Source organism: Rissa tridactyla, chromosome 3 (genome assembly GCF_028500815.1).
Source record: "Rissa tridactyla isolate bRisTri1 chromosome 3, bRisTri1.patW.cur.20221130, whole genome shotgun sequence".
NCBI classification, from domain to species: Eukaryota; Metazoa; Chordata; class Aves; order Charadriiformes; family Laridae; genus Rissa; species Rissa tridactyla.
Genome location: NC_071468.1, coordinates 32,922,144 through 32,945,409, shown reverse-complemented (window position 1 = coordinate 32,945,409; position 23,266 = coordinate 32,922,144). Strand labels below are relative to the sequence as shown.

The 23,266-nt window shown below is 49.2% G+C and overlaps 1 protein-coding gene across 5 annotated transcripts in view; it reads left to right on the top strand.

Moving 5' to 3' along the window:
• The window catches only part of DAAM2 (dishevelled associated activator of morphogenesis 2), a 217,256-nt gene extending 205,439 nt beyond the window's left edge, over positions 1 to 11,817 (top strand). For 2 of the 5 annotated variants that reach the window (XM_054194894.1, XM_054194895.1), the window contains 2 exons: positions 3,308 to 3,478; positions 5,462 to 11,817. In XM_054194894.1, the coding sequence (XP_054050869.1) occupies positions 3,308 to 3,478; positions 5,462 to 5,677 (387 nt within the window). In that variant the 3' untranslated portion in view covers positions 5,678 to 11,817. The remainder of the gene's footprint in view (positions 1 to 3,307; positions 3,479 to 5,461) is intronic. The other 3 variants (XM_054194893.1, XM_054194896.1, XR_008465346.1) reach the window with 2 other exon arrangements.
• The last annotated feature ends 11,449 nt before the right edge of the window (positions 11,818 to 23,266 follow it).

The window sequence follows — 23,266 nt, the reverse complement described above, 5'->3', positions numbered from 1 at the left end:
CAGCACGTCACAGAATTCTGGGGAGTGTTTTGCACGCATGAGGACTTAGCTACAGATTTCACAATTGTGCACAAGAGCAGGTACTGTTTGGCAGGGAATCTGCCTGTGGAGCAGTCGAGTGATTTGTACAGGGTGACACAAATCCTGCGGCAGAGAGCAGAAGAGAGGGATGGTGTCCAGAGCACCTCGGTCGTGCTGCCTCTTACGCCCTGAGCCAGGCAGACAGTGTGGTTTTAGCCACTGTGGGCAGGTAGCATCCTGAGCTTCGTACCGCGGCTGGGAATGCTGCCTCCAACAGCTTGCTGCCCCTTGTCCATACCCTTTGAAGAAGTACACATGATCACAGAACCAGAGCCATGGGGAAATAGAAGAAATAATAAAAACAGAGGGGCCTGTTGCAGTTTAAACAGTGAAAAGACAGCACGGCTCTCTTCACAACAGTGCATTGAATTGATGTAGTGCCCTACAGATGCAAACAAATGATTTTTTGCTCTTTTCTGTGTCAGATTAGTGGGGCAACACTTTCTGTTCTGTAACAAATGGAGAAAGTAAGGCTCAGAGAGGGAGCATGACTTCCCAAGCCACATCATGGGCAGAGTTGGCAACAGAGGCTGGATCTCCTGACTTGCCTTCCTCTGCTCAGTCAGCTTTTTTCCGTAGGCGGTAGAGAAAGAAGGAAAATGTTTACTTCGGTGAACTGCAGATTTCTCTGTTTTCGTTCTTTTGGTACATCCAGCTTACAGATTTTTGCTTTTCATCTTTCAGTGCTTTACAGTAAGTGATTGTGACCTAGTAAGCCATGTTACAGGGCACTGAAGACGGGCTGCTCGCAGCCGCCTCCTCGCTACAGACCATAACACCTTATGCTCATGAGTGTCTCTGAAAGGCTCCCAGGCTGCTGGGTCTTTCCAGCACAGCAACTCTGTTCCTCCTCTGAGTGGCAGTGGGGAGGCAGTGGCAGTAGCCCCTCTGCTAATGTGACAAGAACTAGCTGCTGGTGGTAGTTGGGTGACAGGCCATGTGCAGAACATTTGCCGACAACACCACCCTCTAATGGAGACTTCCATGTATGTAGGATCCAAGAGCCCCAGGCAAGGACCCCCTCTTTTTCAACCCCCAACCTCCCTAAGAGACTAGGAAACTCCTATGGGCATTCACTGGCTCAAACCAGTTGGGTTCCTCTGTGGCCCCTCGCTCACCTTTGCTATGCACAGGAGGAACGCAGGGGACGGGGGCAGTGCATCACTAGGTACAACAGCCATCTCCTGTGGGCTGCCCCTGGTCTTCAGGCTTCACAGGAGGGGGACGAGCCTTCCTTCTAGAAGGCAGCTCCAGTCGCTGATCTTAATTAGTGCTTTATTTTCAGTTTTCATGGGAATTAACCATAAGTTAAATTTCCAGGTAGCACATCTTCTTTGAGCAATGAGCTTCAGGTGCTCTATGTGCTCAAGCACATATATAAAGAGAAAAAAAAAACAATAAAAAAAAAATATATATAAAGAGAGGGGTGGGGTGAGGGAGTAGGTATGCATACCTGTGTACATGTGTCTGTCTTCAGAGGTTTCAGAGAAAAGGCGTTAAAACAGAAATAATCTGTTGCTGTTTCCATGCTCTGAAGTCCCTCTATGATTTGCTGCTGTAGTGCTTCCTTCAACTCCTGCCATGTTTAGTAGCTCAAAGCAACTTGCATTTCTTCCAACACTTTTTTTATTTTTTTCCCCTGATACTTTGGGTTTCTTTGTTTGTTTCTGGCTGAGAACACAGCCTTTTTAAAGAAAAAAGAAGCTATTGCTTCAAACTGCTTTGTGGGCCTGGCAGGGAAAGCAGAGGAGGGGGGATGCCGAATCTCTCAGGCTGTGCCAGAAGGAAGCTGCTTTCCTTGGAGATTTCTTCCCCCTGCAGTTGACTGGGAGACATTGTTTATGCTTTACATGGTACCGGGCCAGAGGGGTTTATAAGACCTGCTTCCAAACTCATTTTTTACTTGGGATTGGAGCCTGAACTGTTCTTACTGTCTTTTGCATTCCGTAAGAGCACCCACCTAAGGAAAGGGAAGCTGGGCTGTGTTAGTATGAGCTGAATACTTAGTATGAGCTCTGCACTGAAGGCAGTGAGTGCATAGTCTGGGAGAGTCTGAGTTTGGTTTGGTAAACGTTGAGGTCTGTAAGGATGCTCTGCTGCTTAGTGGTGGTGCGTTGAAGTGCTGTCAGGGAATGCTAGGGCAGCTGTGCATGAGGGCAGCTGTGCCATCAGGAGTGTGTTGCCGGTGCTGCCTGTTATGATACAGAGGTGTGTGAGTAGGTGAAGGTAGTTGGACAATGGTGCAGCTTTTGGATGTGTACACTTATATAGAACTTAGTGGACATGTGCGTACAGGCTTTTGACAGACTATGTGTGCATGCATTTGAGTGCATTTTGATGAGTACAGAGGCATGCTTGTGAGCGTGAGAGAGCAAAGAAGAGAGTACAACTACTGCAGGACTGATGTCCAAGAGCCAGGGGTTGCTGTGAATTTACCATATCCCAATCAGGACTGCCCTGTGACTGAAGTCCTGCCAGTTGGCTGCCTCCGCTTGCATCCTGCAGCCTCAACATTTGCCTTTTAAAATAAAAGCCACTTGTGATGTATTCACTCTCTTTTAAGTCTGCCTGGGAGCCCTGGCTGCTTTCCTTGTCCCTCTCTCATGCCATGTCTGTCCATAGTCTCCTTTCTCCCAGGCAACACCCTGACTCGGAGGACACCAGAGTGATGGATGACATGGCAAAAGGCTCCTGAGAGGACAGACTGTAACATTATTGCAAAAAAACCTTCTAACTCCAGCCATTTAAAACATGGATGTGAGGGGAAGGTGGAAGGGGAAAAGATGGGCTAAAACTGCTTGTTTGGTAGTTAGGATGGACTAAAGCTACTTGTTTCCCCAGCTAGCTCACTGTCTTCCATGCCCCTGCTGTCACACAGCTGCAGCTGAGATGCGGCCAGATGGTCGTCCTCTGAAATTACTCCATCACCCTCAGGCGCTGAACATTGGGTTTTTTTTTTGTGTAAGTGGACAGCTAGTGCTCTCCAGCATGGTTGCCCTGGGTTGCCCAAAGGATATCCAGGAGAGGAGATTCTTCAGGGAGAGAGGCACCTGCCTTAAGGCGAGGCACTTCTGTTGCTGGGGGGTAGATTTTGCTCTCACTGCATGAATGCTCAGAGGGTATAACCACACATAACCACATGTGTGGTTACTCATAATCTTTCCTCACTGTCTTCACCAAACTGCCTGCCTAATTATTGCTCTTGTGTTTTCTGCCCCCTTGACAGTATGCCAAGGCACTGAAGCATTTTGGAGAGAGCGAGGGCAAGATGCAGCCAGATGAATTTTTTGGCATCTTCGACACTTTCTTACAGTCATTTGCAGAGGCCAAGCAAGATCTGGAGAATATGAGGAAGAAAAAGGAAGAAGAGGAGCGCAGGGCACGCATGGAGGCCATGGTGAGCACCTGGGCACAGGAAGGTGTTTCCTTCCATTGCCTTTTCATGTCTCGAGAGAAAGGTTGAGAGTGCCATTTCCAATGCTCATGTCCTGTCACTGTTTTATGTCCTTCTCCCTGCCACCTCTCTTTGGCATCATTCTCTTCACAAATGGTGCTCTTTTTCCTGCTGGCTGTCCTGTCAGCTCTCAGGGGCATACCATTTGGCTCCTAAATTACCCTCCTTTCGATTCAGATACCAAATCTAGCCCTGCCTGTTCTGCCCCGGCACTTTGCAGCATGGTGCTGCCCCTACCCAGTGCCAGACTATCCTGCTTTTGGGCTGCAGTCTCTGTGCAAAAGCTCTGGGAGCCAGATCCCCCTCGGTCCTGCCAGCTGGTCAGCTTCCACTCGGACTCCATCATCATCTGCTGTGTGCCTGTTGCCTGACAGCGCATGGTGACACAGCAAATGCCCTGGCGCCTGCTGCAGCCCATACTGGCAGTATTTCTCTCTGGCCAGCATTAATGGCTTGATTACTGAGGCTGCATCTGGCCTTGACGTGGCAAGAGAGCTTTTGTGCATCGTTGATTTTGCTGCTGGGAGACAGACGTGTGTGTCCCCAGGGGTTCGTGTGAACCAGCCTCCCCCTCTAACCTCAGCCTTTCCTGAGGCCTGAGAACGGCTCAGCAGTCCCCTGCCTCCTTCCCTCCTGCCGGCGCTTTAACCCTGGCTGCCGACATGGCTCCAGGCTTCGCTGCGGGGAGTTGCTGCTTTAAATGTTTGCTGTGCCAAAAGCACTGGTTTGTGCCTTTCAGAAGAGGAGAGAGGTAAAATGCCAGGATGCCAGCAGTCTTACTGTTGGACATGGGAATAAAATGCCAGGACTTAGGCTCAAGTTTCCTCTCAGCCAGTCTGGAAAGTGTGGTAGCTTGCTGTTAAAGCACTAGGATGGTTTCGTAGGCCTAATACACCATGAGAGAGATTGCAGTTTGCTGATGGAAAGCAATGTGGTCTTGCAACGCAGGGCTAGCACGCAGAGCAAGCGACCTGCTTCCTGACAGCCACATCCATCCCTTGCCATTTCTGCTAATCTTGGAGCTGAGCAGTGGAGGGGGATAACCGAGCTCCCTGGAGCTTCTCTAGGGAGACCAAGAGCATCACGTTGACAGGTGCACCTATCCAATGATTTGTAAAATCAGCAGTTCTGTTTCATTGCTCGTTGTGTTTATAACCAGTTTCTCTTTCCAGAGTCAAGGCAATGTGCCTTCCTCTTCCCATCACTGCAACACGCTGCCTCCATCCAAACATGAGCTGTTTGGTGGATAGAGTTTCTGTTGATGTTTTGATATCTCAAGCCATTTTCATCTCTAGTGTGTTCAGCTTGTGGCTTTCTGGGGTTTTTCCTGTTTTCTTTTCCTTCTTCTGCAGGACTGCAGCCTTTCTGCCTGTCAATTTAGCTAGCTATGCCCCAAGCACAATGCTGTTGGTGACTGTAGTAGTGACTGTGGTTTGTACGGACACATCCAAACTAACTTTCAACTCACTAGATTAGGCACTGTCAGCGTAGTAGGTGCTGCCACACTAAGGTCACTACAAACCTGGTCGCAGAAGCCGGGTAATTACCTGTGCCAGCATCACTTAGGGAGTGTCTTTTGGCACCGCTACTTTGATGGCACTGTTCTACTGTAAAATTAGTGCAAAACAGCAGCAGCATAGACAGATCCCATGCGTCCTCTTTGCTGCAGAGTGGTAGTGCTTTGTGAGGCAAACATAAGATGCTGCTCATTCCTCATCTCTCTTGCTCTCTGCTTGTCTGTGCAGAAGAAGGGAAACCCAGCACGGTTGCCTGTTGCTCTTGGCACAGGTGATGCCCTTGTGGATAAGCTCCTGATCTCTTTTTTCCCTAAACTGTACTGATGCATCTTAGCTGCTTCTTGGCGGTATACCTAGCGATCTGGCATCTCCGTTAGCTAATTCTAAAGCTCTGTGTCTTTCTCCACAGCTAAAAGAGCAGAGGGAAAAAGAGAGGCGACAAAAGAAAGCAAAAGCTGGAAGCATCTCTGAAGAGAGTGGGGAGTTTGATGACCTGGTGTCAGCATTAAGGTCGGGTGAAGTCTTTGACAAAGACTTATCCAAGCTCAAGCGTAACCGCAAGCGTTCGGGGAACCAAGGCTTGGAGACAAGCCGGGAGCGGGTGGTGACAAAGCTAAATTATTAATTACAAGAAGAAGAAAACTAATCAACCAAAAGAAGGTGACGAAAAAGTGCAAAACAAGGAAGATGAATGTGTGCGATGGCGCCTGGCTGACAGTTGCCCCAAAGGATTTCTTTGGTCTGTGGCTAGAGACGTTACCTTTCCATGATCAGCTTTCCTCTCATCCCTCTTCTGTGCTCCTAATTTGAACCATTAAAAAAGTGCCTCTGTGGAGCCAGCAGGGCCTGTGACTGGGCCATGCAGAGCTGACAGATTTGCTTCTGGGAGTTTATTGTGTCATCAGAGGCCTCATGGCAATGACAGAAAGTACTCGGGCCTTGCAGACTGCCTCACAGCTGGAGTAAGATAATTTCCTGTGTGCCAAAGTGAAAACTAGTCACGATCTCCATCTTGCTGATAACAAGGAAGACTAATTTCAGAGCAGCTCTGTAAACACCTGCCGCTTCTTCAAGATCTAGTCTGGCCTTCAGGGGCTTGTCAAGACATGGTTCTCAAGATTTCCAGTTCCCTTCCAGAATTGGATTTTATAAGCCATTGATTACCACCTGAAAAATGCTTTTGATCTCATGTTCTCCATAGTAATTTCGTGTGGCCTACACTGTCCAAAACGAGTGATGCTCAGAAGGAAGTAATTGGGTTCTGGAGCAAATTGAAATTCAAGAATCAGGATCTGTATAAAATACTCTGCAAGTCTTTGGGATTGTACTTCTCTAGAAGCAGTTTTCTGGAATTTGTTGATGAGCCTCGAGGCTATGAAATGCATCTTCTAAGAAAGAAGCTCTGGCTTTTCTTTAGAATACTAAGCCACTGCCAGGTTGGAATTACAAGTAGATAAATGTGGAGCCAGTTGTCATTGCTGGAAGGTGGGAGGGAAAGAGCAGAACATTTCTAACCTGTTTGTGCAAGATTTCTTAGTGCAGCTCAATGGAAATCGGAAGCTCCCTAGTATCATCCACAGGTCACAAGTAGCAAAAAGCAAACAGGGTCACTGGCTGCAAGAAATGAGATTTCTTTTCCACGTAATGCTAGCTGTGATTGCTGTTGGCATGAACTGGTCTTTCTGTCTAACAGGCAGACCTTCACTGCACAGACCCCACTCCTACCTAGGGGAATCGCATAACTCAGTAAGATATGAGTGGCATCAAAGGAGAGTCTTGGAGCCCACAGCCTTTTTCATTCTGAAGGGATCGCTTGGGATGAATCAGTGGAGGGGTCCCATAATGAAAACTGAGAATTCTTCCAGGAGGACACAGAATTGTGTAAGCCAAGCAGGCTTTGGAGATGGTTTAATTCATAAGAAAAAAACAAATTTGTATTTAAGCTGCAAGTATGAAGCACACAGTGAAAAAACAAAAACCCCAAGAAGAGGCCTGAATTCTGTGTGTCTTCATGGCTCTAGGAAAGGAATTGGATTGTATGGGCTGTCATGGGCTGGTTTGTTTTTTTTTTTTGAATCTCGTCTTCCTTTTTTATTATCTTCCCTGGAGAAGGAAAAGAAGAAAAATAAAGAAATGGTGATGGATTCTTCCTCCGAGACAGGAAGAAAGGAGAGAACATTTGAGAAGAGGGACCTACCATCTACAAACTATGCATCAATAGTCAACAGCACAAAAGGTCAAGGAATCCCAGGGAAGTGAAAAAAGCTCTATTTGTCACTTTAATAATTTGGTTTGATTTTTCTCTGAATGTCACTTAACCTCAGGCTCGCTCTGCACCGAGTCTGCAGAACAGAACTTCCTCTGCCATGCACGCTGCCTGATCAGTATTACACACTACCAATATTGGAGAAGCAAACTATGGTGGTATTCTGAACACTTTGAGAGTAAAATAATTATGTAAACTATGGAAAGAAGCAAAAAAACTCAGAATTGTTAAACTCTAATGTTTCATTGTTTACTGACTTTTGAGTCTCCCACCCCAGAATTTCCCTATTTACGACATTCCAGACTGCCGCGCCTCTGTATAATACTCATCGTAAAGAGCTGGTATCTTACAAGAGCTGGGTGCATTCTCCTCCCTTACTGTCCCACTCCCCTTCTGGGATTAGCTATTAACAGCAATGCCCATTGCAGCGGACACAAGCACCTTGTAGAAGAAAGACTGTATTTCATAAAGGTTTTTGAAAGTTTAAGAAAAACTCTCACTTTTTTAAGCATTTTTATTTTAAATTACAAAATGGATTTTAGAACTGTCTCTTGTAAGTTATATTAACAAGCTCCTTGCTGCTCCCTGAAGTAGACATGCGCTATCCCAGCCCTTTTTGTTTGTCTCGTTTTAAAGCATGCCATATAACCTATGCCATGTAAGAGAGGTGGTAATATGTGCCAAATTGGTATACAGTTGAGTTTAGATTTGGATAATCCCTGAATTCCAAAGATATGATGCTTTTAGGGATCAGAACATTGTAGGTCTTTTTCCCCTCTTTGTTCTCCCCGGGTTTAGGAGTCACCCAGAAATTCAGGTGTAGTGCCAAGGTCAGCCCTGGTGCAAGATGATGTGACTCATGACTCTGTCCAACTTACGGCTGCTTGCTTGCTCCCCAGGTACTTGTTTGATAAGGCAGACTGTCAGCACGGCAGCGCTGTCAAGAGAAGAAACACCTCAGGGCAAACCCCTTGAATATAAATACAGCATTCCCCCCGCCCCGGTATTTGTCAAACCAGGTTTGTGCTGTGCTTTTTTAAACTGAAGTCACTTTGCTAGGCCACAAATGTAGCAAAAGCAGAGAGAGTGATAAGCCCTCTGTCCATTTGTGTACACAGTTCAACCCCGATTTAAAGAGATCCTGTATGATGGTACGCGGCGCTCCAGCCACGCTGACAGTCAAAGAAAGCTGCTGTGGTTTTGCCACCTCCTTGACTCATGCACAAATAATGAGAGATTGTGCAACTCCTGTAAACCGGCTGTGGGATACTTGCTGGGATGGACAGAAAGCTCAGACTCATGCCCCTGATTCATCGCAGCTCAACTTTCTCAGCACTCCAGTGCCCAGACTCCTGTTTTGAATCTATGATGGTGACTGAAGGCTTGGTTCAGCATGCTGGACAATCCCCCCTGGCTCTTGACTCCACGGTGAACGTTCATAAAGAGGTGTTTGGAAAAGCTTTAGTTACACACTGAGACAAGCAGTGATTTTATATAAGTGGTGACAAGGAGAGAGGCCCATTAGTAGTCTGTGGTATGAGATGAGGCTGGCCATGCAGAAGATAAGGAAAAAAGTTGGCTGTGCTGTAGGGCCTGGCGTCAGATTCTTACTGAAGCCAAGTTTGTCCTTTTTTCTCATCTCTTGGGTACTGTGAGTGCATCTATGCTCTGTTCTTCATCAGTTGTGGTAGAGTTGCTGAGCACTCAAGGAGAAAGGAAAATCTTATTCCTTGTCCTCTAGCGCGAGCAGAGCCTGTTCAACAGGCAAGCAAGCAGTCGTGAGGTGTAACATTGAGGCATAACCTCTTTATCACTGAAAGCTGGAGAAGAGCTAGGGTCTGCTGTTGTCCTTGCACCTGTGCTAGCACCAGCATGAAATCACTCTGTCTTTGAAAATAAGTGGAGGAGGAGGAGATCTGAGAAAGAAGGGTGTAATTGAGGGCTTGTTCTGCACCCTGCAGAAATCAAGTCATTGCTAACTTTATGGTGAAGTTCTTCACACCTGGAAGAGGAGGTACTTTCTAACTCTCCAGACTTTGTCCCTAGAGGTCTAGCGCTCACTCGCTCACCTCTGTGTCTCTGCGTTGTTCTTAAGCAGGTTGCATTAGGATGATCCCAGAAAATACTGAAGAACTCCCTCTCCCTCCCACTCCCTTTGGTCTGGGTCACTCTTCTCAGTCAGTCATAAGTCTCTGGAAATGCTACAAGGTAAAGTGACTTCAGGGCAGCAAGGCCCTTCCATGGCTTGCAGCACGGCTATCGTCTGGGCACCGGTTCCCTATGAGAGCAGAAGTAGGACTAGTGTTCAGGGGTGAGAGACTCCCCACTAGGGAGGTGACCTAAGCATCCTTCAGAAGCATTTCTGTAATGTGTTCACAATGTCTGAGGAAGGGAAAGGAATCGCGAGAGGCCCTGGTGGGAGACTGTGGGACAGGTGTTTCCGTAATGGTCAGCCCCGCTGGCCAAATCTTTCCTTTTCTTTAGGAAAGCTCACATTCTGAGCTGGGTTGCATGGGAGAAGCTTGTGTCAGGAGTTTCCGTGAGGGGAAAGGAGATCAGTTGTACAGTTGATGATGTACATGATATATGCAGTTTTGTTTCTGGGTTGGTTGTTTTGGGCTTATTTTGTTTGTTTGGGGGTTAAATGATATTTTTTTTTTTAAAAAAAAGGTTTTAGGAATCTCTAAGGGGAACCTGTAAATCTGACACCTCTATTTATTTTGCCTTATTTTAGTTTGCTATGTTTGTATGTATACACTGCATTACGGCAAAGACTATTGAGACCGTGCCAGGGCATTACACCGGCCAGACAGCCGGCTTGGCTACTGTGCAGCAAGCTGAGCTAGGCAAGGGGATGTGTGTGAGCAGTCTTGGGGCGAGAAGAGAGGGAAGAAAAAAACATTTCCTTTCGCTTTTTGTCATAATCACTCTGCCCCTGGTAATCCTGGTTCTGGGAAAGCACGCATTTTAAAGCATGTGTTTTAGAACAGTTTCTATAAAACCTGTTCATCTCTCATCATGAATCGTGGTGAGAAGATTTAGAAGAGTTAAGCTGCATAGTTGCTTGCTCAAACTTCACCCTTCCACACAAATTATGTCCATAATCCCAGAGAAGCTTGGATAGATGGGCAAAAGTGGTTCATGCCCAGTAGCTTCTCACCAGAGTTAACACACTGGTGAGACAAACTGGGACAGTTCGCCTTCCTCAGAGCTAATATTCCTTCCTATCTTCAAGGCCAAGGAAGAAGGATGTCCTCTACTTCCCCTCTCTCCTCTTTCACCCCAGCTCCCCAGATTATCCAGGGTAAACAAAATCTTTCTACTGGTTGGTTTTCTACCAGTGGAGTCTCCAGCAATCACCAGGTGTTTGGCCATGGCTCCTTGGCTTCTGTGCTCGACATAAGAGGTTTATAGTTGCCTGCCGTCCAAACAGGTAGCCTCCATTGGCCACCTTATCTTCTGTTATCAAAGGTTGAAGAGGCCAACCTGGGTAACACAATTTGGCCAACTGAAAATATAAAATTTATATATGCGTGTGTGTATATATAGATATATATAAAAAAAATCTATCTACTACTCTAAGTAGTAGTTTTGATGACCAGTATCCCCTGAAGTTGGCCAGATTTTGCTCACTGTGCCTGCTGAGAGGGATGCCATTAGTCTAGCCTGGTGTTTTGGCATCTCATTCCATGAGAGAGTCTGGATGTTTCCAAACCAGAGTCTTTTGTTACTGGTGACAATGTAGAATAGATCCACTGTAACCAGTACAAGTTGCTTTAGGTTTACACCAGTGTAATTCAAAGCAGCATCTGGATCAAAACTCTCCTCTGGGCAGTTTTATCTGTTTACAAGATGTTCCACAGAGCTCCTAAAGGGCTTCATCCTTTCAGCTGTCCACCACTAGAAGCTCTCACCCAAGTGATCTAGAAAAGCCTCAATGACAAGCCATTTCCTCGCCTTCATGCTTAAACAGGCTCTTTAAAGCAGTTTTAGGAGAATTGTAAGGGGATGTCAGGTACCTGAGCTCCTCTGTGCTCAACACCTCCCTTCCAAACCATCCTCATTCTCCTCCCCTGCAAGCCCGCTCAGCTTGAAACTTGCAGGTCACTTTGGGAGGTGCCTCTGCCCGCCAAGCCAGAAAGTACTGTGCTGCTTACCGAAGCGGGAGGTTGTGTGCTGCTGTAATGCCTTGGTGTATCCTCATTTCGTAGTCAGTTTAAGACTATAAGTGAATTAAGTGTACAAATCCTGTAGTGTCCTTTTTATCTGTATCTTTTTATAAGAATATACTGTAATACTAAAAAACAAAAGCAAAAAAAATTAAAGTTATATTGCCCCCCGCTGCGTCTCAGTAAGTTTCTTTGGAGTTGCATTTTCTGTGCATTTTGCTGGGAAGTCTTAAAGGCGAGTTGGAGTCTGGATGCACTTTTATGCTAAGCTCCATGTCCTTCTCTTTGGTTAAGAGCCTGCAGCTCTTTAGGTGACACAGTCACTGCAGAGCAGGTTGTTCTGGGGAAAGAAGCAACATGGTGGAATGCAAGCACATCCTCCCCACGCCTTGCAACGGCAAAGAGCTAATCATGGAACCACCAGGTTACCACATCCAAGGGTCCTCTTAAAAAGAGCATGAGTAAAGCGCTCTTTCATTGCTCTTTCAGAACAACAAAGGAAACACAGGAGTTCACGTAAAGAAAAAAAAAATAATCGAGACATTCCTGCTATCTAAGAGTTGATGAGCCACGTCTGGATGTAACTAGCCCAAGAGAAGAAGGGAGTGCAGGGCTGCGGCGCTGGCCATAAGCTCACTTTTAAATGAGCAACGTCCTGACAGCAAGAGCGGGTCTCAGAGGAGGAGGGGGCAGGAGAGGACTGCTTCAAAGGAAGGAGTTAAATAAGGCCAGCTGAAAAGAAGCCAGGAAAGCCAACATCAGGATTGAAGCCTTCAGGGATGTGGGAGGGGAGACGGGAGAGAAGTTAGACACAGAACAGCAGGGCGAGCAGGAGGCACGCAGGGGCTAGGGTTAATTTGTGGCTGAATCGAGGGATGTGCCGAGGAATTCCTTGGAGCTCAGAGGCAGAACCTTGTTTTCATCTTAGATGCGATGTGTGCAGCTGTTTCATTTACACATGGATCTCCCTGTCTCCGTTAACGGAAATAGCCTGCTGGCAAAATTCATCCTTAAGCCACAACTTTTCGTGTTTATCTTCAGCCCATCAAAGGGCAATGTGTTAACTGTGAGCTCCTGAGAAGCTCATGCCTAGCTTCGAGTGGCAGCCTTGATGGCTGTGCAGCACGTGGGTTCCCAGGGACCCCAAACAAAGCCCCAGCTGTTGGTTCTGGCTCTCAGGTGGGGAAGGGCTGTGGAAACGAGCAAAAGTAATCAGGGGATTATTGCTTGCACAGGCTGAGGACCAACAGGCAGCAGATGGGAGTCTGAGTGGGAAGGTTCTTGGTTTATATTTGTTAAAAGGGCTCTCAGTTTCTCTGTTTTGATCTGTTTGGTTCAGGCTTTGCTAAAAGTCTGGCAGTGAGGTTCTTCCTTTACAGAAGCAAGGGCAGAGGCAAAGGGACATTTCTGAAATCCATGCATTGCCTGAGTGGCAAAGGCAGGATGAAAATGCAGGGACCTCCCTGCCTTCTCTTTTCTAGCAGCTGGATTTTAGAAGAGGAGGCCAAACCATTGTGTTTCCTCTTGTTAGAGGTGAAACCCAGCAGCATTTGACTTCTGTCTGCTTTGACCAACCAGAGAGGTGTCCTTCCTGAATTTTAACAAGAAGATTTCTCTTTCTTTGATATTTTCATCGGGGTTGGAGCACACAGCGAGGGGCTGGTGTTCTGCCCTGCAGGACAGGTCCAGCACAGAAGCCTCCTTTCTTCTTCCTGTTTGGCATCGTCCCCGTGGTCATGGACCTCCCTGTCCTTGTCATCGCTGCACAGAAGCAAGGTAAGTGCCTCGTGGCTTTTCCTGGGCAAAACTAGTGTTGGGGTTTTGCTGCCCTGAATGACTGGGAGTGAGGAGGAGGGTAAGGGGAGCTCTTTGCTCTTGCTGGGAAGGGCTGAGGATCTATTTATTCACTGGTTTTCCCTTTCTTTCACCTTTGGCTTCTTCTTAAACAAAGATGACTTTTAACATGGAGCTTTCTGGGAGAAATCTGGCCCTTTGGGAACAGATTTCTACTGCTAGGAAACAAAATAATTGAAGACCTTTTCCCCCCCCCCCCCCCGCCCCAAAGCCCAAAACTTTGGTTTTCAACATTGTTGTGCTAGATTTTGTTTATTTGTTTGATGTTTCTGTAGTTAATGGGCTTCTTGCTGTTTTCTCTGAGACATAGTTGCTGTTTATCTCTACTTTGGTCAGACTCATCAGGAGGTAAGGTCCTTTTTTTCCTTTTTTTTTTTTCTTTTTTCTTCTAACCCTCCTGTGCAGTCTCAGTACAGATGAGGGTGATGCCGCCTGTGGAGCCATATAACTCTGCTAAAATGTTGCTTTTTATCCATTTTTTGAGATGTGCTTGTCTGTACGAGCACCAGCCTGGTAGACTGAATTTTCATATAAGATAGCGATGTAAAGATGCATTAAGAAAGCAAAATACCTTGCTCATCTGTGCCTTGATGAGGGAATGAAGCAGAGGAGGAATAAACCAGGGTAGGACGTCATTTTGGCGTACCTGGTTTTAATCTTTTTGTCTGTTTCATGGCCAAGTATGTTTTTGCTGTTGTTTTTAAAAAAGCAAACTTAAGTGTTTTTGAAAGGAAATGCAACTAGGATTCTTCCAAAGGGTTAACCTTTGCTTTTTAAGGACAAGTATTTGTCCTCTCCCAAAGCTGAGCTCCCCTCTTCCTTCCTATGCTTAATTAATGAGGAGGAGTTGTCTGGCTGAAAAAAAAAAACCTTTCCAGCCGTGATCAAAGCATGAAAAATGACACGAATGTATTGAGGAGTTCCAGCTCATTCACTGCCTGTGGGCTGGATGCTGGCTGGGGGCGAGACGGGGACCTCGGGGCTGGTGGTGGGAGCCGCAGGCGCCTCCCAGTCCACGGGCTAAGGAAACCAGTTGTGGGATGGGAAGGTTCCTGGGGTTTCCCCACTGCATGTAGTTACTGGGGGCGAGGAAAGGGGTGCCAGACATCCCCTAGCAGCTGGCCTGCCGTGGGGAAGGGGACACCACAATGTCCAGTCTCATCCCCAGCCTCTGCAGCCCTTCCTTCAGGTGAGGTGTTGCCAGCTCTGTTGACCAGGACTGGCGTATGTCTCTGCAGGGCTGGAGCTTAGAAGGTGTTTGGCTAAATATGAATCATTTGATGGTATATGCCCTCGTTTGTAGACTCCTTTTTTACTTTCTTTTTAAATGGTGGAATTTAAAATGAGCAATTGATTGTGCTGCTGCCTCTCTGCCTTCAAGCCAACATTTATTCCCACTTGGTTGCGGAGAATCTTTGTGCGAGTTGGAGGGTTTGCAGTGAGCTGGAGGCTTGCCTTGAGAGAGCTGCTGCATCTCAGGGACCTGGGAAATAGGGATATTCACTATTTGTCTGTAAGTAAAGAAACTGCCTTGCCAGTGGGTCTGCAGGGGCAAAGTTCGTGTTCTGTCATCCTCTAAAATGTCAGGAGTATTGTAAGAATTAGCTTGGACGCCCCATGAGAAACTACCTGAGTAATTGCCTGTGGTGAACTTGTAGCTCATGCTCTGATTATCATACTCTGCCGGCGCTTTGCAACTTGTCATTCCTGGAAAGCCACTGGTCTGTGAAGGTGGTCTGTGGACAGTGGCTGAGGAAGGAAAAAAAGATCAAAAGCTTTTGTGGGCTCCATCACCCACACGAGTAAGCAAACAAAATGAATGTCCATTTGCTTAAACTTCAAGCTGTTTTTCATTTGGTTATGGCACTGTGGCAATACTATAAAAGAACAAAGCTGGATTCCCCTCCCTCCCCGAGAAGGTTAGGTGGTCACTGGATTCAAGAGATAAGAAATGGTGCTCTAAAGCATCTCTTTGCTACTTACGTGTTCCCGTGACTGCAAGCAGGCTTGGTGCAGGCCGTGCCTTGCTGGCTGCTCTTGGTGTGGAATGGCCTTTGGGTGCGGTGGGAACTGTCATCTCAGACCCTGCGGAGTCACAAGGTGTTTTCAGGGGGAAAAGCAGGAATCAGCCTAGTGCTTGTCCACCCTTGGGCTCATAGGAAGGTGTTATAACTGGGCAAGAGTTTCCTTGGGTAACACAGTTTTTCTTTTCTTTTGGGCTCCCAAGCAGGAAAATAACTCTTTAGAGCCATGCCCTGTTCTGCTGTAAACTACCCCTTGCTTCTGCCCCGGTTCCCTTCAACGTCTGAGCCCTGTTCACCTCCCTCTTGTGCCCTCACAAGTCCTTTCTGTTGCTGTGGCCCTTTGCTTGCCCACCTTGGGAGGATCTGCTGCCCTTTCTTGGTGGCAGTAGCAGCTGCTGGAGCTCAAGCACCTCAGGCTCCAGGTGAAGCCTCTTGCAGAGAATTGTCCCTGGTACAAAGGCTCTTGCTCTGTGCTGAGCCCGGCTTTGCACACGGGTGCTGCCCTAATGGGGCAGGAGTTGGCAGGCGGATCAGACGGCACTTCCTACCTTCCCGTCGTACCCCTCGTGTGATCTGCTGGTGGTGTAGCTGCTGTTCATCCCGGGAGCGAGTGTTAAACGTGTAGTGTTGCCCTTTTAGAATGGCGGTAACATCTTCCCTTGCTCTGGTCCCTGAAATGAAAGCTTTTCCCTAAGTGGAGAGGAGGCCCTTTCCGCAGCTGGAGAGCCGAAGCTGCCTCTGGAGTCACAGGGACGGGCAGCCTTTCACCGCAGAAGCAGCTCCAGCACTGAGGCAATATGACATTGGGACCAGAGCTAACTGTGGCCTCGGGGATGCTGATCTCGTGCCAGCTCCTGGGGTGTCAGTGCTGGGATGCATCAGCAAGCATGTCTTGGACTTGTACCAGGGTCAAAGAAAGAGACTCCAAATTGCAGCTTGTCCCATAGCCGCGATCTTGTCCTTGTCAGGCAGCTGCCAGTTCTCTGTCTGTTCCTGATTAATCCTCTCCCGGGGGGATGCTGACCAGCACATCCCAAAGCGGGATGGGAGGAGGAAGGGGATAAATCAGATATTAAGGCAATCTTACTCTCTAATTTTTAACCCATGCCGGCACCCTAATCCAAACAGGAAGGCAGCAGGAGTTTGGACAGGGATCAGTAGACCTGATTTGGTGCTGCGCAGAGCAGAACCAGTATAATTATGGGCAAATGGACATAATCACAGAAATAGCTGAGCTCTGATGAAGGGCAGGCTCTTTTCTGAGAGCTTCTTGCAGGAATGGTGGCCAGCTCTCTTCCCTTCCTGCTCCTGCCTGCCCTTCCCCTCAGCTCAGCAGTGAGCTTTGCCACCCCTGACCATCTGCGCCCCTCGTGGCTGTTAGAACAGGATCTGGGCTGTCACCAACGCACGTGGAGGTTTTCCCGTAAGAGGCAGGGAGGGGGAGTCTTCATCTAGCATTTGGGAGAAACCGAGGGAGAAAAGCCACATCTAAAAGCAACCTTGTCGATCTGGTGGCAAACATCACCTTCTCCAGGTGCACTGGGCCTTGCAAATCTGTCTCCAGCCGCTCACTGCTGAGTGCACAGAACAACGGGAAGGCCAGGTTAGTGTCCCCATCTGCAAGCAATAATTTGAGTGACTTAACCAAGCATGACATGTTGGCCCAGCCCACATCCCTGTGGTTGGGTCCCTTTGGATCACAGTCCAGGCCTGTAGTGGTGGGACTGTCCTCTTCTTCCTGCCTTGGTTACAACAAGCTTCGTGGGATGATAGGGACTGTCTTTGCTCGTAGCTGGGGGAGCAGCAGCTCCTGCCTGTGGTCGGGATAGGGCATGGTCCTCAGGCCACGGGGGAGCTGGCATGTGTGCTGGGGGGCAGCAGCTGCGGAGGTACCTACGACCTCCTCAGTGTTTTCACTGTTTTCCCTGTTGCTCAGCCGTCCTCATCAGTCACCGTCCCCATTTCTTCCACTGATGATTTTCGGTCTGGTTCAGGCTTCTTTGCCGTCTTTCCTTGTCCCATATCTGCATGAGCCTTGTGGTGCAGAGCAGCGAGGTTTGGGGCTGAACCCCACCACGGTCCTTGTGGAGCCACCTCCACCATTCCAGGGAGATTTGCTTCCCAAGTGCCTCCAAGGCACTCCCAGCCCCGATGGGCACAGGGGGCTCTACCAGTGTCCAACCAGTCCTTTGGAGAGCTTCAGCCGCATGTGTGTGGAGACGTTTTGTCTGAGGGATGAGGCTAAATCTAGGCCATGGTAAAAGCCCTGAAGAGCAGCTCCGGCACCAGCTGCTCTGATGAGCCGATGCACTCGTTTCTGAGCTGATGTAGAGGCCCCTGTGCATGTGTGTGTCAGGCAGGGGAACAGGTGCCAAGAGCGTGTCTGGGGGGAAATTCTTGCTGGTGCCATGCGAGGTTGGAGGAACACTTGGGTTTTCCCCTTCCCTTCTATAAATGGTTTTTGTGAAAACAGGTTTCTTAACTTAGGTTACAAGAGTGAGGGCTAAATGAGCTTCACTGTGAGGAGGAAGCTACCAGTGACACGTGAACTGGAAGAAAATCTCGGCTAGGTTAGATAGGAGATGAGCCTCAGAAATGCAGCCTGTCCTCACAAACTATGTTAAAGGACTTCTCCCGACTGCAGTCGAACCTGTGTCAGGTGCCTGGTGGGATGTCCACTCTCCCGCAATGGGGCGAGGGCTTTCCCAGGGCTGCCAGTGCAATCACTGCTATCAAACCCTTGTCCCCTGTTGTAGCAAGCGGTGGCGCTCCTGCTTTTGGGTAAGGTGCTTGCTGGGAGCCTGGCTTCCCGGAGAGCTGCCTCCCTCATGGCTGAGGACACAGGAGGCATTTTTCCAGGCGCTCCTGCAGCTCGGTGAGGGTGGGGGAGTCCGGGACATGGGGATCCCTGTTCCCGCTGCTGGTGGGAACACAGGACTGCTCTCTCGCTTGCTCCCCACTCCAGCCAGCTGGGTTTAATTTTAGAAACACAGTGCTATCTTGGGGCATCTTTTTCCATGGAATGCAAGTCTTTAAGTAAATAAATAACAGCTTTGTGGAGGTGGAATGACGGCCCGTAACCACACTGCGAAACACGCACCGAGCGAGTCGGGCCCCGTTTCGTTTGCATGTGGAACTACTTTGTAGAGTTACAGTGGCTGCGCCGCCTCCCTCCCCTCCTTCAGCCCCCTCCGGAGCTGGCCATGTGCATTGATTAAAAAGAAATAAAAACACCTTGAAAATACCAGCCTTGGAGAAGTGGAAATGAAAACCCCTCCAGCTGCTGGGGTTCAGCTAGAGTTCTCTGGCGTAGGTTTGCAAAAGCTCTGGTTTACCGGCGATGGGCTCGCCGTTCCTGGCCTTGCCTCTGCTGCATCTGGGACATCCCAGGGGGATGAGCTCTGAGGCATCCTCAGCGAGCCGGGAGGGAAATAGCAGGCTATAAAGATGAACGCAAGAAACTTGTGTTTAAATACCCCTCCCAGTCTGCCTGGCCGAGAGCCTTCTGCAGGCAGTGGTGTTGCTGATGGCTGAATGTCCTGGGTGTGTCCCTCAAAGCGCGTTCGCTGGGTGGAAAATCCCGTTAAAGCCATTTTGCTAGACCAAGAGCCAATTTTCGCCGCTCAGGTCCAGCAGCTCTGAGATGCCTGCATGGCATCTGTGGCATAAGCTGCTGGTAACCCTGTCCCCCTGAGTCCGCAAGGTGACCTCTTCTAAAGCTCCCAGTCTGAGCTAGACCTTACCACGGTGGCCCTTCTCTGCTGTAGGGACTTCAGAGATGCACCTAAATCTGCAAGACGGAACAAACGGTGTCAAAATCACCCAGACTGCTGGCTACTCACTCTGCTCTGCTCCCACTGCACATTTCTGCTGCTGCTGGGACAAGACGGTGGCTGAGATGACAGGACACGGTGTTTATAAGGAAATCGGGTCAGGAGCACCCATCTTGGGTGCATTAGGAGTTGGCAGTAGCGCTTCTGGGTGCCTCCTCAAAGCCAAAGGGGTGGCTAGACTGTGCCTAATCGGGGAGGTATGAGGGAGCTTTGGCAACGGTCTTTGTAGGAAGTGGGCTTGAAATCAATGTCTGTGGCTTGGGAAAAAGCACCGCGTAGCGTCCTGGTGCCACGTGCAGACAGGATGCTTGAAGACATGCTTATCTTGTCCTTTTTCCTGTAGCCCTTGGCAGGAGTGTTTGCGGGTGAGACTCTGATAGTTTTGCATGTCTGTTCAGGGCTGGCTGTAGTATTTGGATTTACTGCAGGGCCTGGGGGTTGCCAGCTGCCCCTCGGCCCTGCTGGTGGCTTCCCTTCCCCACAGGCAACAAAGGCAGGAGGGTTTTCCACGTGGTGTGGTTCTGCCTGCTCCTCCTCTGCAAACCGCCTGGCTAAGCCATCTCCTCTCCTCCTCGGCCTCATCCTGCTGCTTCCGCCCATACCACAGGTCTGGAGGGAATTGTATTTTATTTTTTTGTAAACCCTAGTGAAGGCCCTCTCCTGTGGGGCCGGGCAAGCTCTGCCCGTGTTCTCTATAAGCCCGGGATCAGGGCGGCCCTGGCAGCAGCTTGTCTTTTCCACTGATCCCAATTAAGATTCAGTCTTGGCAGGATGGAGCCTCTGGAGCTGCCAGCTGCAATAGGAGAGATGAGGCTTCAGGGGCAGCAGAAATTATTCCCTTCCCTCAGCTCAGCTCATTTCTTGGATCTGGGCTGAGGATGGCCCCAGGAGCTGATCTGCAGAAGCCAAATGAGCCACATAGCTAAAGCATTTCCATTCAGCGTCAGGCCCAGGGTGGGGAAGCGCAGCTCTGCGAAGAGCAGAGACTGTGGGTGGCAGCTGGGGATGGGGTGGGATGGGGCGGGATGGGGAGGGTGCAGCCCCTCGTGCTGCCTTGAGACAGCAGCAATCCCAGCCTCGCTGGAACTCTGTGTGTGGGGAGACTCAAGTGCCAAAATGACCCCCTTAATGAAACGGGGGTTCGTTAAAGCCTTGGCAAGTGGGAGGAATGGCAGGTCAGAGCTGCGCAGCCGTAGACCCCAGATGCTATGGGCCAGGTCTCCGCCTGGTGCGACACGGCAAAGCTCTGCTGATGTTGATGGAGCTTTGCCACAACGTGCACCAGCTGGTAACTGGCCTTGGGCATGACTGGCTCATGGAGCGGCTGCGTATCTGATGGCTCGTGTCATTTTTCCAAGGATAACACTCACACAAGTTTGCAGTTGCCCGACCCTTCTGCTGTCTCCTCCTCTTCCTCCCCGCCCCCCCTCCTGTCGCTCCTGTCACGCTGCAGCAAAACTGCCCTTGATGTTGGAACTAGAAACTTTGCTTTTGCTGGCCTCGTGTCCTGTCAGCTGCGCACCCTGGAAGTATCATGGGTACAGAAGAGAGTGTTTCCGTTGCATTTATTTAAAGACTAAATCCCTGCAGGAACAGCTTAGCAGTACTGAGAGTTTCTGGGTTTGAGCAGGTTCTCCAGAATTTGAGGATAAGCTCCCTGTTCTCTGTTGATGAAGCAGTTGTCTCTCTAAGGCTGTTGCTAATTTGGGGTTCTAAAAGCAACCCTGAAGCAGTAATGAAGTGTGAAGCTCTGTTCTGTGAAGCAAGGGTTGTGTGGATGGCACCTGGGAGAGCCACGGGCGCTGGGCAGCTTGCCTGATGGCCGTGGCCGCGCCATTGCAGTCGGGCCATGAAGGTGAAGCTGGGCAGTGCCCAGTTTGTCGCGCAGCTCGGCTCAGAGCAAAGCTCAGCAGTGCCTCGGGGCACCCGTCCCTTCCGCTGAACTTGCCCTCAGCTGCACTTCCCCACTCGTATTTCGGGTACTCGTCACTCCCTAAAGGAGCAAACAGGATAAGTACAAAAATAGAGATGCTAAACTGAAAGCTTTCTAAACGCAGCACTGGCAGGGTGAAGGGACGGAGGGAAGTGGAGATGGCTAGATTTGTGTCTCAGCTCCTGCTATATAAGCTCGTTGTGACCAAAATGAGAACCTGCTCTTGTGACGGGGTGCACCGAGCTCCCCCAAAGCCCTTCAGGCCCCTCCTGTGAAAAAGGGTTCAGCCGCTCCACCCTGTGCCTTTGTGGGGAGCCTGACAGACACGTCAGGGGTTTGCAGGCCATCGCCATGGCTTTGCAGGGCTCCTCGGGTCCACGGGCTTCTGAGACCAAAGCTGAGGCTTTAACCCGAAGCCTCAAAAAAAAGGAAAGCTCAGTCAGGCCACTGCAACCAGCCACTTCTCCAACTGTTTTTAGGTTCCCTGAAATGCTAAGCTTCTCTTGGAGCACGGCTCCAAGTAAGTGGAGGGAAGTGAACTGTGTTTCCATTTAACTAATTAGCAGCCCTGTGTCCTGGCCAAAGCACACACGGTGTTACAGCCATTTTTAAGCTGTTACATGCCTGCATAACTGCTGCTGAGGCAGCCAGAAGGAGCTGCGAACTAGCGAAGGGCCAAGGGCGGGCTGGGACGAAGGGCCGGATTCTGTTCAGTCAAATCCCACGTAAAGCTGAATAACGTCAGCGACTTAAGGAGAATTACCGCAGGTCACCGGTGGCTTAGAATAGCTAAAATTTTGTTCCCTTTTTTAGTGCTCAGCTGTTGTTGCTTTTTGAGTGATTCCCATTCAGAAAGAAGAGGTCCCTTCTGAAGGTATTTCTGCCCTCTGTGCCCCACGCTTCTTCCCTCAGCACTTGCTGAAAGCGTCGCTCTCTTGGACGTAGATTTAATCTCTTTAAGAATATATATTTAGTGACTAGCTTCTGCTGGCTTCTGCTTTCTATGGCACATCCAGTTTTTTCCAAGGCAGTCTGAGGGCGGGGTAGCCAGCCTCAGGATGTGGCCGTGAAGGAGACAGGCCAGGCTGCCACCGAAGACGCAGGCTGGATTAGCAGTGAACAGACGATGACGCACAAATGGGACATCAGCTGGGACAAGTGAGAGTTTCCAGCAGGCAAAAGCTGTGCTGCCCATGCATCCCAGGGCTGCCCTGGTCTGCAATACTTGCTTTGCTTGCGGGACGCGGTGCCAGAGGTGTGACTTGTGCTCTTAAAGCACCCTTCAGGAGAAGGAGGTGGTGAGCTAGGTGCTTCACACTGTTTCTTTTGGTTAAACCTTCAAAAACCTGGTTGCAAGTGAGGAAACAGCTCTTAGGAAAAGGACGTAAAGCTCTGTGCTATGATCCCAGGATCAGCAGCAGTGGGAGGCTGTACCTGGAGAGCGAGAGCCCCCCGGGCAGTACAGCCCCTGGCTCTGCCCTCTCGCAGGGCACCTGCCCTGGGGGCCTCTTGGCTTCTTGTGGGGCTGCAGCGTGGGGCTGGTTGCAGTGACCAGCTCGATCGACTGAGCTTCCTCAGGTAGGAACGGGCCTTTTCGATAGTAGAAGAGGCGAGAGCTTTCCTGGAAGCTTAGATGGATCAGAAGGGGAATTTCCCTTAGACCTATTAATGACTCAGGAGTCACCTCTGTACAGGTGCTTCCCCAGACCCGTTCCAGTGCGTGGTCACCCAGGAACCTGGCTCACCCAGACTAGGAGAGCTCTGGAGGCACCAGTTCCTTATATTACTCCGCAACACAAAGCGGTGCTGTTATGCACATCCACTGACTCAGAACAGGCACGGGGGAGAAGCTGGGCTAATGATGAGAGATGATGATAAATGATGATGCTAAGCTTATGGGATTACTCAGAACAGCCAGATAGAGACGAGTTTCACTCGACAAAAAAAAAAATAATGGATTCCTTACAGTAATAAGTTATTGTGACTGATCCCTTGCTAATTGCTGACTCATCATTGCAACTTATAAAGGCTGTCTTCTTGCTCGTCCTGAGCATTCACAGAAAAGCTCATGGATTAAAAGAGAGATGTTCCTTTGAACGAATTAAGAAGGGTATACAAAGTAATGCGAAGTGTAC